This window comes from Aotus nancymaae, unplaced genomic scaffold (genome assembly GCF_030222135.1).
Source record: "Aotus nancymaae isolate 86718 unplaced genomic scaffold, 86718_ANA_hifiasm-v0.15.2.pri h1tg000022l_1, whole genome shotgun sequence".
In the NCBI taxonomy this organism is placed as follows: Eukaryota; Metazoa; Chordata; class Mammalia; order Primates; family Aotidae; genus Aotus; species Aotus nancymaae.
In genome coordinates this window covers 2,770,302-2,782,507 of record NW_026988435.1, presented here as the reverse complement: position 1 = coordinate 2,782,507, position 12,206 = coordinate 2,770,302, and the positions used below count along the sequence as shown (strand labels likewise).

Below are 12,206 nucleotides of genomic sequence, written 5' to 3'. Positions count from 1 at the left end.
TTTGAAAACTTAAGTTTCAATTGCTTTTCTGTATATAAAATTATTTAAACCCTCTAAGAGCATTATTTAATGGAGTCTTTTATAGGAAGGCAATAATCAGTCACTAATTTGTACGTTTTGAAAATGTGTATTTGACAATACTTTGAAAACAGAAAAACTATATAAAATACAGTGGACCCTTGAACAACATGGGGGTTAGGGATACCAATCCACCCAACACTTGTGGTTGCAAATCTGCATCTAAATTTTGGCTCACCCCTAGCTTAACTACAGATAGCCTGCTGTTGACCAAAAAGTCTAATGAGAATATAAACAGTTTATTAATACATTTTGTAGGTTATATGTATTACATTTATATTATTAGAATAAAGTAAGCAAGAGAAAAGACAATGTTATTAATAAAATCATAAAGAAAGATAAAATGTATTTACTATTAAGTCAAAGTGGATCATGATGAAGGTCTGCCCTCTGATTGTCTTCGGGTTGAGTAAGCTGAGGATGGGGAGAAAAAGGGGGCTTTGCTCTTTCTGTCTCAAGGGTGGCAGAGGCAGAAAAAGTGGAGGAGGTGAAAGGGCAGGCAGGAGAAGCAAGCATACTTGGTTCAACTTTTACTGAAAATATAAGTAGACCCATGCACTTCAAAATCCATGCTGTTCAAGGGCCAACTGTACATTTTGATATTTATTTGTCAGATTTTCTATCTATAGGCTGAATATGATGTAATAGAGTTTTTAAAAATCTAAACAGATGAATAGTAGGTATCATTCTACCACTAATGAACTGCATAAACTTTATGTGATTAATGTACTTTTCTGAACCTCATTTCTTCATCTGAATATACTCATATGTTTCCTTCCTGTGCTGAGGTGGAGCTCCAATTTTATGATTGTCATTCATTTCCAAATAGAAAATATTTAATAAACAAAACCTATAGATAGAGCAAGAAGTGATTTAGAGAAAGAAAATACAAAATTCTTTTACAGATGCTCCTATTAAATACATTTTTTAAAGATTATATAGGAAGGATATCAGATTAACCATATGGATGTAGATTAAAGATAAAATCAATAGTGAAGATTCAAAGGATGAAATGACTTTTATAGTTTAAAATTTTGTCTATATATATTGCTGACAACTTATATTTTCAGTACAATATTAATGTCTGGGGATATGCTTTTTTATCTCCACCTATGCACTTATTTTTCTTAATTCTGCAATCTTACTGATACATAAAAGCATTTATCTAAGCATCTTTAAATGGTTCAGTGTGTTCTTTTAATCTTGTCTTTGACACAGATTAGGATAGAACTATTTTTCTCTCATTTTTAAAGTCAGAAATATGAATAAATTTATATCCTGTTAATAAACCGTAGTACTGCATTCTTGGCAGTCATTAAATTAACAAAGGCAGTAACTTAAGAACTGATTAAACATAGCTTAATAGGCAGTCGCCTTTCATGACTTGGTATCTTCAGGTATTTAGATGAAATTTTTATTATTCTTAAGATTTTAAAAAGTACCTCTGCAAAGTATAATTAGCTATGGACTTACTGGGTGAAGAGTCACTCTTCAGTCCATATGAAAAATCTCCCTGGTTGTTTATGTGTTAACGTATTTTTACAATTATAAACGTGAAACATAAATCTGTGCCAGTTGATGCAACAACCGAAATATGGCCCTTCAGCTTTTTCTTCTGTGTCAACCTTTATTTAAGTATGTTCTGCAGAATGCTAGTATTCCTCTAGATGCTCCTTGGAAAATAAGATTCTATGAACAAACTTTTGGGAAATGTTGGATTCAACAAAGTGAAGCAAATAGTATTACTTTTGTTTCAGCATCAGTTCACCACAAGAGTCTTATTTGAACAACAAACTGATTTTTGTGTGATACTTCATGGGACTAGAAGTATTGCATAGGACGTATTTTAAGAAATACAGTTATGTTTAAAAGCAATTTACATTAAGAACTTAAATGAAATAAAACAAAACAAAAATTACAGCACACCTGATCTCTGCTACTCTGAGAGGAAGATTGAGCCTACCGGGACAAATGTTTTTCTGGTAAGGGAAGAGACAGCCTTGTTGCAAGCATCTCATAAGTTTTACTGGTAGAACACTATTCCTTTATTCTTTAAAATTATAAAGTGAACCTTCAAATCAAAGCAAAAGAAAAGTGTTTTCTAGTTGAAACACAACTAGTGGAAAATAAAATTGTAACACACCTAATAGAAATTAAATTGTAGTTTGTAGATAAAATTTATTATATGATGGACTTGAAAAACAACTGGTTTCAAATCAGAATAATTGCCCTTTTCTTATAAAGTCAGTCTGGAGGGTGAGGCCTGAAGATTGTTTTCTTTCTATGTGAATTATTTGTTTCTTTTAAATAAACAAAACAACATAAGGAAATACCTGAAAGTTTTCAATACAGATGTCTCCCAAAGTGTTATTGCTGCCACGTTATTTTTTCAATGTGTCACATAATGTTTGTATAATTCATTAATGATAACAAAGCAATCAGGATACATTCATAAAAGCCCAGTGACACACAATTTAGTTGAATCTGAGGATTAGAATTAATAGTCTCTCTTTGTTCCAGGTTCTAAATCTCAGCAAATGATTCACTGCATGTCATTACAGCTTAATATTTGCATGAAATCACAGTTTAGCTGGCATAATTTAACAGCAATTAAAAAGCTATTTAATCGTCATGCAAATTGGTATGAGGGCCCTTGAGTAAGAAGGGTGTCAGCCTTCTTTTTTTTTTTAAGTATCTCCAGGCGGACAGTTATATACTTGTAGACTCCCATAACATAATTGATAACATTCTTCCTAGCATGAAAATATAAGTGAATAATAATTCATGTTTTCCATTATAAATAAAAGACCAACAATATGAATATGTCATTCTGTAGGAAAACATTATTATGATAATGATAATGAATCTTTCTCCTAGACATAAGTCTAGGTTGGAGGTAAAAAGTTACATTTATCTCTGTTCTCTAGTTTATAATCCCCTTCACATTTGCCTTTCTGAAGGTAGATGCTTCTGTAAACCCTATGAAACATGATATGGCATAAAGGATGGCACTCGGCAACTTTTTAGAAAAATGATTCATTGCATTTCTAGGTGATATACCTATAGGTCGCTTAGCTGAGGTCTGTTCCTGTTGTACATAGAACACTGTGGCACTGTTTACAATAGCAAAGACCTGGAATCAACCCAAATGCCCGTCAATGATAGACTGGAAAAGGAAAATGTGGCACATATACACCATGGAATACTATGCAGCCATAAAAAATGATGAGTTCGTGTCCTTTGTTGGGACATGGATGAATCTGGAAACCATCATTCTCAGCAAACTGACACAAGAACAGAAAATCAAACACCACATGTTCTCACTCATAGGCGGGTGTTGAACAATGAGAACAGGTGGACACAGGGAGGGGAGCATCACACACTGGGGTCGTTAGGGGAGACTAGGGGAGAGACAGTGGGGGGGTAGGGAATTGGGGAGGGATAACTGGGGAGAAATGCCAGATATAGGTGATGAGGGGATGGAGGCAGCAAACCACATTGCCATATATGTACCTATGCAACAATCCTGCATGTTCTGCACATGTACTCCAGAACTTAAAGTGCAGTAAAATACATGTATATATAAAGAAAAAAAAGAAAACTATCCAGACTCATCCCAATGAGCCTAGCAGTCCCGCGTTATCTAGTCTCTTCCTGTTTCTTAAAACTTGCTTCATGCATTTTTCTCTGCAGTCTAGCTACAGTGACTTTCTGACAGTTTCATGATTATTTCAAGATCTTTCTTGACAAGAAGGCAGACTTTCTATTCCTGATACTCTTTCCACCCCTCCACACGTTCTCCTTACCACTTCTACAAGGCTTTCTCAGAATGTTACCTAAAACAGGGGTCCCCCTGATTGATTTCATTTCAGCACCTGTCCTAATTTTTGTAATTGCACTCATTATGATTTGAATTTTATTCATCTGTTTAAATGTATCTAGCCACTCTACTAAAATGTAAATAAGAAAGCAGAAATAATGTCTACCATGTCTTATCTCTGAAAGCCCAAGACGTAGTAGAGTATCTGCCACATAATAGGCACTAAATAAAATATTTAATTAATGAATGGCTTTAGTTTGAAATCCAAAAGGAGATTTTATCAAAACTTGCATTTATTTCTAGGAGGGAATGTTAGGGAGACATTCCTTTCCACTCTTAAAGCAGATTTTCTAGGTAACAAAAGTTAGAGAATTGGTTTAGATTTTTTTAAACGAAGCCCTCTAAAACATGGCATGAATGTTGTTTGACCAGTCATTTATACAATACATTATTTTTCTAAATATCTCTCATAAGTATAATCACAGCAATATGGATTCTGTGATTTTTCACATACAGTACTTAGCGCAGCGTCTGGCACCTGGAAGACATTCAGGTAATATCTGTTCAGTGAACATAATGAAACTGAGGCTTGAAGGACTCGGATAAGTATATAGGATTATTCACACAATTTTAAGGGAAGGCTGGAAGAATTAAAGTAAGCTACCAAGTACTCTATGCAGTGTGATCTTTGTGGAAAAACTGAAGAAGATGCTCATTCCCTCCTTAGGACTGACTTGGCTTTTGAGGTCTTTATGATAAATAAAAGAATTGTGTGGGTCTCTTAGGGCCATACTTACTTTTAAGGACACACTTACTTGTGTTTAGTAAACTTACTCTAAATGAAAGTCTTACCATCATTTCTTGTCTGTGGCCCCTTTTTATCCCTTCCATATAATGCTTTTATCTCATCAAATTGACAAAGACTTAAGAAAAGGCTTTTGTTGCCTTTAATTTTCATTTCTTTTTCCTTTTTTCCAAATTGTCTGTTCACCTTAACTTTATGGTCATTTATTCTCAACTTTTTGGAAAACAAATTCTTAGTGATTTTCAGAAGCAATGAATGGGGATTTTATCTATATACCAATTATAGTAAAAAGACTGAAAAACCACAGTGTGTTTTGTATATGTATGTTACTTTTTTTTTCAAATTTTGAAAATGGTGATATAATTAATGAGATATAATTAAAGCTATCATAATTTAAAATAATTTTTGATATATGTTTTAGTATAGTTTAAAAAGTGTAATTACCATATGTTTTAAGATATGCTGATTTTTATATTAAATATTGAATTTCATACTCCAAAAATTTAAGGTATAGATCATCTTTATTCCTCAATACTCCTTCCTTACTAGACTTAATGAACTATTTTAACCATATGATCATTATAGATCCCATTAGAAAAAGAATTCAAACAAATATAAAAGACCAACAGGTGTTTATGAATGACGTTTTCAATTTAACACGATAATTCATTGTCCTATACATGTACATATGTTTTTTAATTGCTTTTCTCTAGGGCCACCTTCAGCTCCTAGGAATGTGGTTTTTAACCTCAATGAAACAGCCCTTATTTTGGAATGGAGCCCACCAAGTGACACAGGAGGGAGAAAAGATCTCACATACAGTGTAATCTGTAAGAAATGTGGCTTAGACACCAGCCAGTGTGAGGACTGTGGTGGAGGACTCCGCTTCATCCCAAGACATACGGGCCTGATCAACAGTTCCGTGATAGTACTTGACTTTGTGTCTCACGTGAATTACACCTTTGAAATAGAAGCAATGAATGGAGTTTCTGAGTTGAGTTTTTCTCCCAAGCCATTCACAGCTATTACAGTGACCACGGATCAAGATGGTAAGTTCCACTGCTGTTCTCTCAAAACAGACCCATAATTTCTTTTGAAGCGTAATATCCCTCAGGGGTCTATATTCACTGTAGGTGCAGTGCAGTCATGTACATTATACACTGCAGAGGTAATTCTCTGGTTGTTGTTCTTTTCTAAAATCAGAAATATGTTTTTACATTACTTCTCAATAGTATGACTAATAAGGTGAAATGCTTCCCTCTAATGTTTATGTACTCATGTTTTTTATATACTCGCATAACAACATATCTTGAGTAAGTCCATATTACTCACCAATAGAAGTCAGAAATCAATAAAATGTTATTAAATGAATGAATTTCAATTGCCCCACTTACGCTGCCATCCCTTTTGCATGTCATAAAGCAAATAGTAATAATTTTAAAATTATAATTCGTGTCTATATTATAAAAGCATTCCAGCCAACATATTTAATTGTGATCCACTCTAAATAGCAGAAAAATTTAGAAATGTGTTCAAATGCCATAATCTATGTGAAGTCTGTGAAAAGTAGTTAAGCTGTTCAGAAATCTGATGAATTCAGTGAAATGTTCTCTTTATAACATCATAGATTTTTGCTACAATATGGTCAGGCACAAACACTCCTATGATTTTTACAAGACTATACTCTCTTTAATTCCACATAATTATAACATAATTACATTGCAGAGCAGGAAACAGGAAACGCTTAAGAGATTTTTAAAAACTCCTTTTGAGAAGTGTTCATAAATTATATGAGCACACAAGTTATTGCATTATAGCAGAAAGTATTATAAATGAACACATATGAGACAAATTTATAAAGATAAAACTATTCTTATACACTGCATTTGTTGCTAAGGCAGGCATAACGAATAAGACAGGTTGTGTGGCGTAAACAACAGACAATTTATTTTCTCATAGCTTTGCAGGCTAGAAGAATCAAGTTGTCAGCAAGTGTTGATTTTATTCTGAGGCCTGTGTCCTTGGTTTGTAGGTGGCCATCTTCTTCCTTGTCTTCACATGGTCTGTCCTCTTTATATCTAATCTCCTCATCTTCTCTTCCTATAAGGACATTAGTCATATTGAATTAGGACCCACTCATATGATCCCATTTTACCTTGATTGCTCTTTAAAGTCTCCATTTCTAAATGCAGTATGATTCTGAGGTCCTAGGGGTTGTAACCTCAACATATGAGTGTGTAGAAAGACAGTTCAGCATAATATACACAAAGGCAGCATATGGTGATTTTAAAATAAAATACATTGATTTGAATGTATTGGAATAATATTCAGAAATAAAAATGCATGAAATATTCACACACAACTTGAATAAACCTCAATGGCACTTTACAGAGTGAAAAACCTATTTCAAAAGGATGCATTCTGTATGATTCCACTCATATAATATTTTTGATATAATTGTAGATATGGAAAAAAGATTAGTGGTTGCCAGGGCTTAGATGTTAGAAGGAGGGAGTACTGTAAGGATAGTTGTATGTCTTGATTATGGTGATAGTTAACTGATGCTATGTACATGATAAATGTCATACACACACACACACAAGCCCTATGGATTAGACCAATATCAATTTCTTAGTGTTCCAAAATATTATACGTAAATTCACTTGGCTGATAATCTTCAGAAATGCCTCTAATAAATAAAGCCATATAATATTGTACACTCATAGTCTTTGTATTTACTATGTAATTTTCCTCTTCATTTAGCAAATATTTCCACATCATATAATTTGCTTTATGGTTATTCAAAATAGAATTTCTATTTTCTCTTTTCTTTTCCTCTTTCCTTTAGTAACAACAAAATCTTGTCAAATATACATTCAACATAAAGCAGATGAGGGTTTTCTCTTCCTCTTTGCTTTAGCAAATGATTTCTAAGGATTTTTATTGCCACCACCTTATCAAAAAAAAACAATCTAGTACAACAACTTTTAGCTATAGGGAAAAAAATTTAATTTCAGGACAAAATCAATATGTCACTTTAAATAAAATAAATATGTAAATATGCTTACATAATTTCATACATACAGCAGCCTTTCATTCTAGGATTACAAAAGAGTATATTTAGTTCACATCTCTGCATATCAAAAAGATAAAATATGAGTTGTTTTTCACTTTAAAATGGGATAGTTTATTAAAAGTATGTTGCTGACCATCCTGGTCAACATGGTGAAACCCCGTCTCTACTAATACAAAAAATTAGCTGGACATGGTGACGTGTGCCTGTAATCCCAGCTACTCAGGAGGCTGAGGCAGGAGAATTGCCTGAACCCAGGAGGCGGAGGTTGTGGTGAGCCGAGATCGCGCCATTGCACTCCAGCCTGGGTAACAAGAGCGAAACTCGGTCTCAAAAAAAAAAAGTATGTTGCTATATGGAAAAAAGATATGTATCAATCATGAAATAACAGATGGAATCCATATACTGAAACCACATATTCTGGAAGAATAATGTCATTAAACAATCCATTCCAATCATTTATCTTTGTTGAATATTAAGAAATGATTATTGTTAATTTAATTTGATTTTGTTTTAGGTATAAATATTTTAAAAAGAATCAAAATAGATTTTATTTGAAAGTACATAAAGGTCCTAAACCAACTAAAATATTGTCACGTATACTAATAAAATATTATGATCAGGCTTAAATATGAACATCTACTTCCATGTTATAATTTTTATACCAAGAAGGCCCCCTCTTGTGCCTGAAATTCTGAAGTTAGAGAATCACATCTGCGAAAATGCAAATACTCCAGGTAAGGGTAATGTTATGAACTAATTCAGTCTGTGGATCTATCAGATATTCCTTCTGTATCCAAAGGAATCAGAGTGTAGTATTGAATTTAAAAGGAATTTATAGAAACTGAATGTTTCAGAATAGACTTTCAACTGATGCCACTTTGTTCAAGCCTTAATTAAAATAATTGTATTGCTTCAAATAGAGGAAATAATTTCCCATCACTCCACCTTGGAGTATCTTTGGGAATTCTCTTTTAACTATTTAAGAGACAATTGCAAAAGTTATCTGCTAAGACATTATGATTTCATTAGACTGAGAGGACAACAGTAAAATGGTTTACCTTCTTATCTGTAGGTTACATATTGGGTGTGCCTTGTGGTAAAAAATGAGCTAAGGAGGTTTTCCTCTTAAAGCGGAAGTCTGTGCGTTTTTACACAAAAATGGAAATGTGATGTGTTATTCATAAACTTTCAATTTATTTAACATATTTTTAGTGTATTCCTTGTACATGATAGTGAGTGAGCCTTTTTGTACTTTAAAGTCTGGTGAGAGGCAGATAATAAGCTAGTCATTTCTCAAACCTGTAGTTAGTACTGTCGTTAAGTACTGCTAAGGAGAAGCCTAGGGTGCTCTGAAAGCATATATTCTCCAAATCTGGAGGATAAGGTGTGGGGCCATCTTACTGAAGAAACAACATTCGAATTAAGTTCTGCTCTGGGGGATGAATAGAAGTGATTAAGTAAAACGAGGCTGGAATAAGGGAAATAATTCTGAGTGGAAGGAACCAAGCAAAGGTTGGTTAATGGAGGAATTAGAGGCTGATCATGTATAAGATAGCGTATCATAGAAGTACAACAGAATATGGAGAAGGAACTGAAGAGTTCATCTAAAATTTGGATAAATGGATGGGTGTCTGCAAATAGCTGCAACAATTTAAAGAAGAAGCCACTTATCAGAAGATGCTGGAATTTTTCCAGGACCACACATAGGAAAAAAAGGTCAGACTAATAACATTGCTCATGAGTTCATACTTACATGAGTATAGAAAAAATATTAGAGACCAAAAAATATAGACAATTTACTTTTTTCCTACTCTATGTATGCACATTGTCAAACGTGAAGATAGATATGAAATAAATTGGCATCAGTTTGCCTTTTCTTTCATGTAGGTGACTATGTATATATATTTTTTCTCATATTTAAGAAATACCAAGAAAACCACATTAAACAAACCTGGCTTAATTGTTTGTTCTGTTTATAATTAAACAAATGTAAAAAAAAGTTTAAAATCACTTAGAACCACTTAGATGTAGTTACAAGAAACATTCTTTGATTATTCCGACTGTGGTTGGATAAATAAGATTATAGAGTTAAAACTATGACTTTCATAATAAGGAACCTTTGCAATAAATCTTAATTGACTTCTACAATTTCTAAGAGCTATATTTGCAACCTTCTGTTTTCGTAGTTTATTTAAATGGTCTTGAAAGGTGTTTCATGTGGAGAGCAAAACAAGAAAGCAATGTGAAGAAGACATTTGATTTTAATCTTCAGGGCATGATAGGAAAACTAAGATTGTGTAGTTCGGAAACAGTAACTATTCAGGTTTTAGACAGTAAAGGAAACGTTTTTCATGGATAGTCAACCTGAAACAAATTGTGTTTGTAGATATCCTGACATGTGCAAAAACCTTTAGGGGCCATGTTCAAAGTGAAAGACATGGTAAATTACAAACCAGTTCTGCTGATATTTGCTAAAGGGTCTTTAAAGCAATTATTGTCAGAAGCAAGTTGTCCAATTCATTGGCATCTTAAAAAAATACACTCAGCACTCTTATCTCTGCCCTTGAGTGACCATTCTGTATAGGTCTGCCTTAGGATCACAGAGTGATTGCAGATTTCATGTACATGCTGTAGCAGTAATAACTAATTAAACTGACTTTGAAAAATACGTTTAAATCAACCAAAGTCTCTATATATTTATAAACTTAAGATGTCTATTTGGTTTACAGTTCACTGGATTTTGGAAATACAGTCTATTTCAAATGCTGAACTTTTACATGTTGCTGGAGTAAGTAATTAAGGATAGTGTAAACATTCATTCATCTTTATATTTACATTTTAGTGCATTTTATCCTTTAATATCTCTCACAGTCCTTACTATGTTTTCAAAAATGCTCACAGCAAGTATTCTTTTTAAAACTTATGCAATTCTATTTTTAAAAGTCATTGTGAAAGTTTTAAATGCTTACTAAAAATACATAAAATACAAACAAGGCATGATAAGTTTTATTTTGTTTATTAAAACAGACAATAACCATGACTTTAACTATTTTCCATATTTCTTATACATATGTGCAAATTATATATTCAAAAGCTAGACATATTGAAGTATAAAATATTTCTATCTTCAACAAAAGTGTTGCTCCCATGAAAAGTGCACTGAATATTTTATTTATAGAAGAAATATCAATCTAGCTAATCATTACTAAGTCATGATTAGTAATGATTTCATAATGATTATGGTCCCGCAAAATATTAAATTATAATATAATCTAGGTGATTGTAAACTTCATTTACACTACTAAGACACACCAAATTACTTCCAAGTCTAGCATCTTTTTGAGTAATTGGATAATATAGAAAAGGGTCTCAGACTTTAGAAATTAATTTTCTGAGATTTGGTCAGCAACTCTGCTCCCAGTCAGCAGCTATGGAAATTGAACAACTCTTCTCAGACAGAAAAGACACCACCATGTCACTATCTCACTGGACAATAATCATGTATTTTTTAATAATTTGCCTTTCCAACCAATATGTAACCTTCTTGAAGGCAAGGATGTTGTGTTATTGACTAAGAATATCCTCCATTTACATTGCCTATAACAATAAATCTCTACTGACTGCATTAATAGAGATTGAGGATGCTATGAGTTAATTTTTCATCCACTTAATTCATTCAAAAGTATTTATTGACTGTTTAGTGTCTGCCAGGAACTATTCTTTGTTCTAGGAATATAGCAATAAAGCGAAAAACAATTAACAATGTTCCTGCTTTTATAGACATTATATTTTAGTGTTGAGAAGTGATAGGTCCCATGAGGAAGAACTAAACGGAGTAAGTGATTTGAAAACAAATGGTTAGTTTTATACAAGTAAACCAAAAATACCTCTCTAACTTGACACTTGAGCAGATCATGAATTGAAGAGAAAATCTTGTAACTATATAAAAGAATACTATTATAGGCAACGGATATAAAAAGGGCAAAGCCTTAAATTCAAGCAGGAATATGTCTGGAAAGTAACAAAAAGGTATTATGGCATATTTACTCTTTAGCATATACTAAATTTTATGTTCACTAAATCCTCTGGTACTATACCTGCAAAATCTTCAACAGAGGATTTTAATCAACACTAAACCATCCTTTAATAGCAATTTTTCTCCGTGATACATTGTTAAAGAAATCTGTTTAGTCCTAAACTTGATTTTGAGCAGTTGGCCTTTAGAGTCGTCAGCTGTTTACTCTGAGGAATTCTCATTTGCACATTTTGCAGGAAAGGCAACTAAGATTTTCTTTAGCATAAAATAATAAGCCCTTGTTGCTATTTTGGTGCCTCTACTACTATATTAACAGTTTTAATGGCATTTATCTGTACAAATTGAAAAATAGTCATAGAGATTCTTTAGCAAAATGCCTTAAATCCTTTAA

General features: G+C 32.8%; 1 protein-coding gene across 3 annotated transcripts in view; it reads left to right on the top strand.

The window, feature by feature from the left end:
• Nucleotides 1-12,206, top strand: part of EPHA6 (EPH receptor A6) — a 991,737-nt gene that overhangs the window by 459,406 nt on the left and 520,125 nt on the right. For all 3 annotated transcript variants that reach the window (XM_012474152.2, XM_012474154.2, XM_012474153.2), the window contains one exon: nucleotides 5,417-5,752. In XM_012474152.2, coding sequence (XP_012329575.2) covers nucleotides 5,417-5,752 — 336 coding nt within the window. The remainder of the gene's footprint in view (nucleotides 1-5,416; nucleotides 5,753-12,206) is intronic.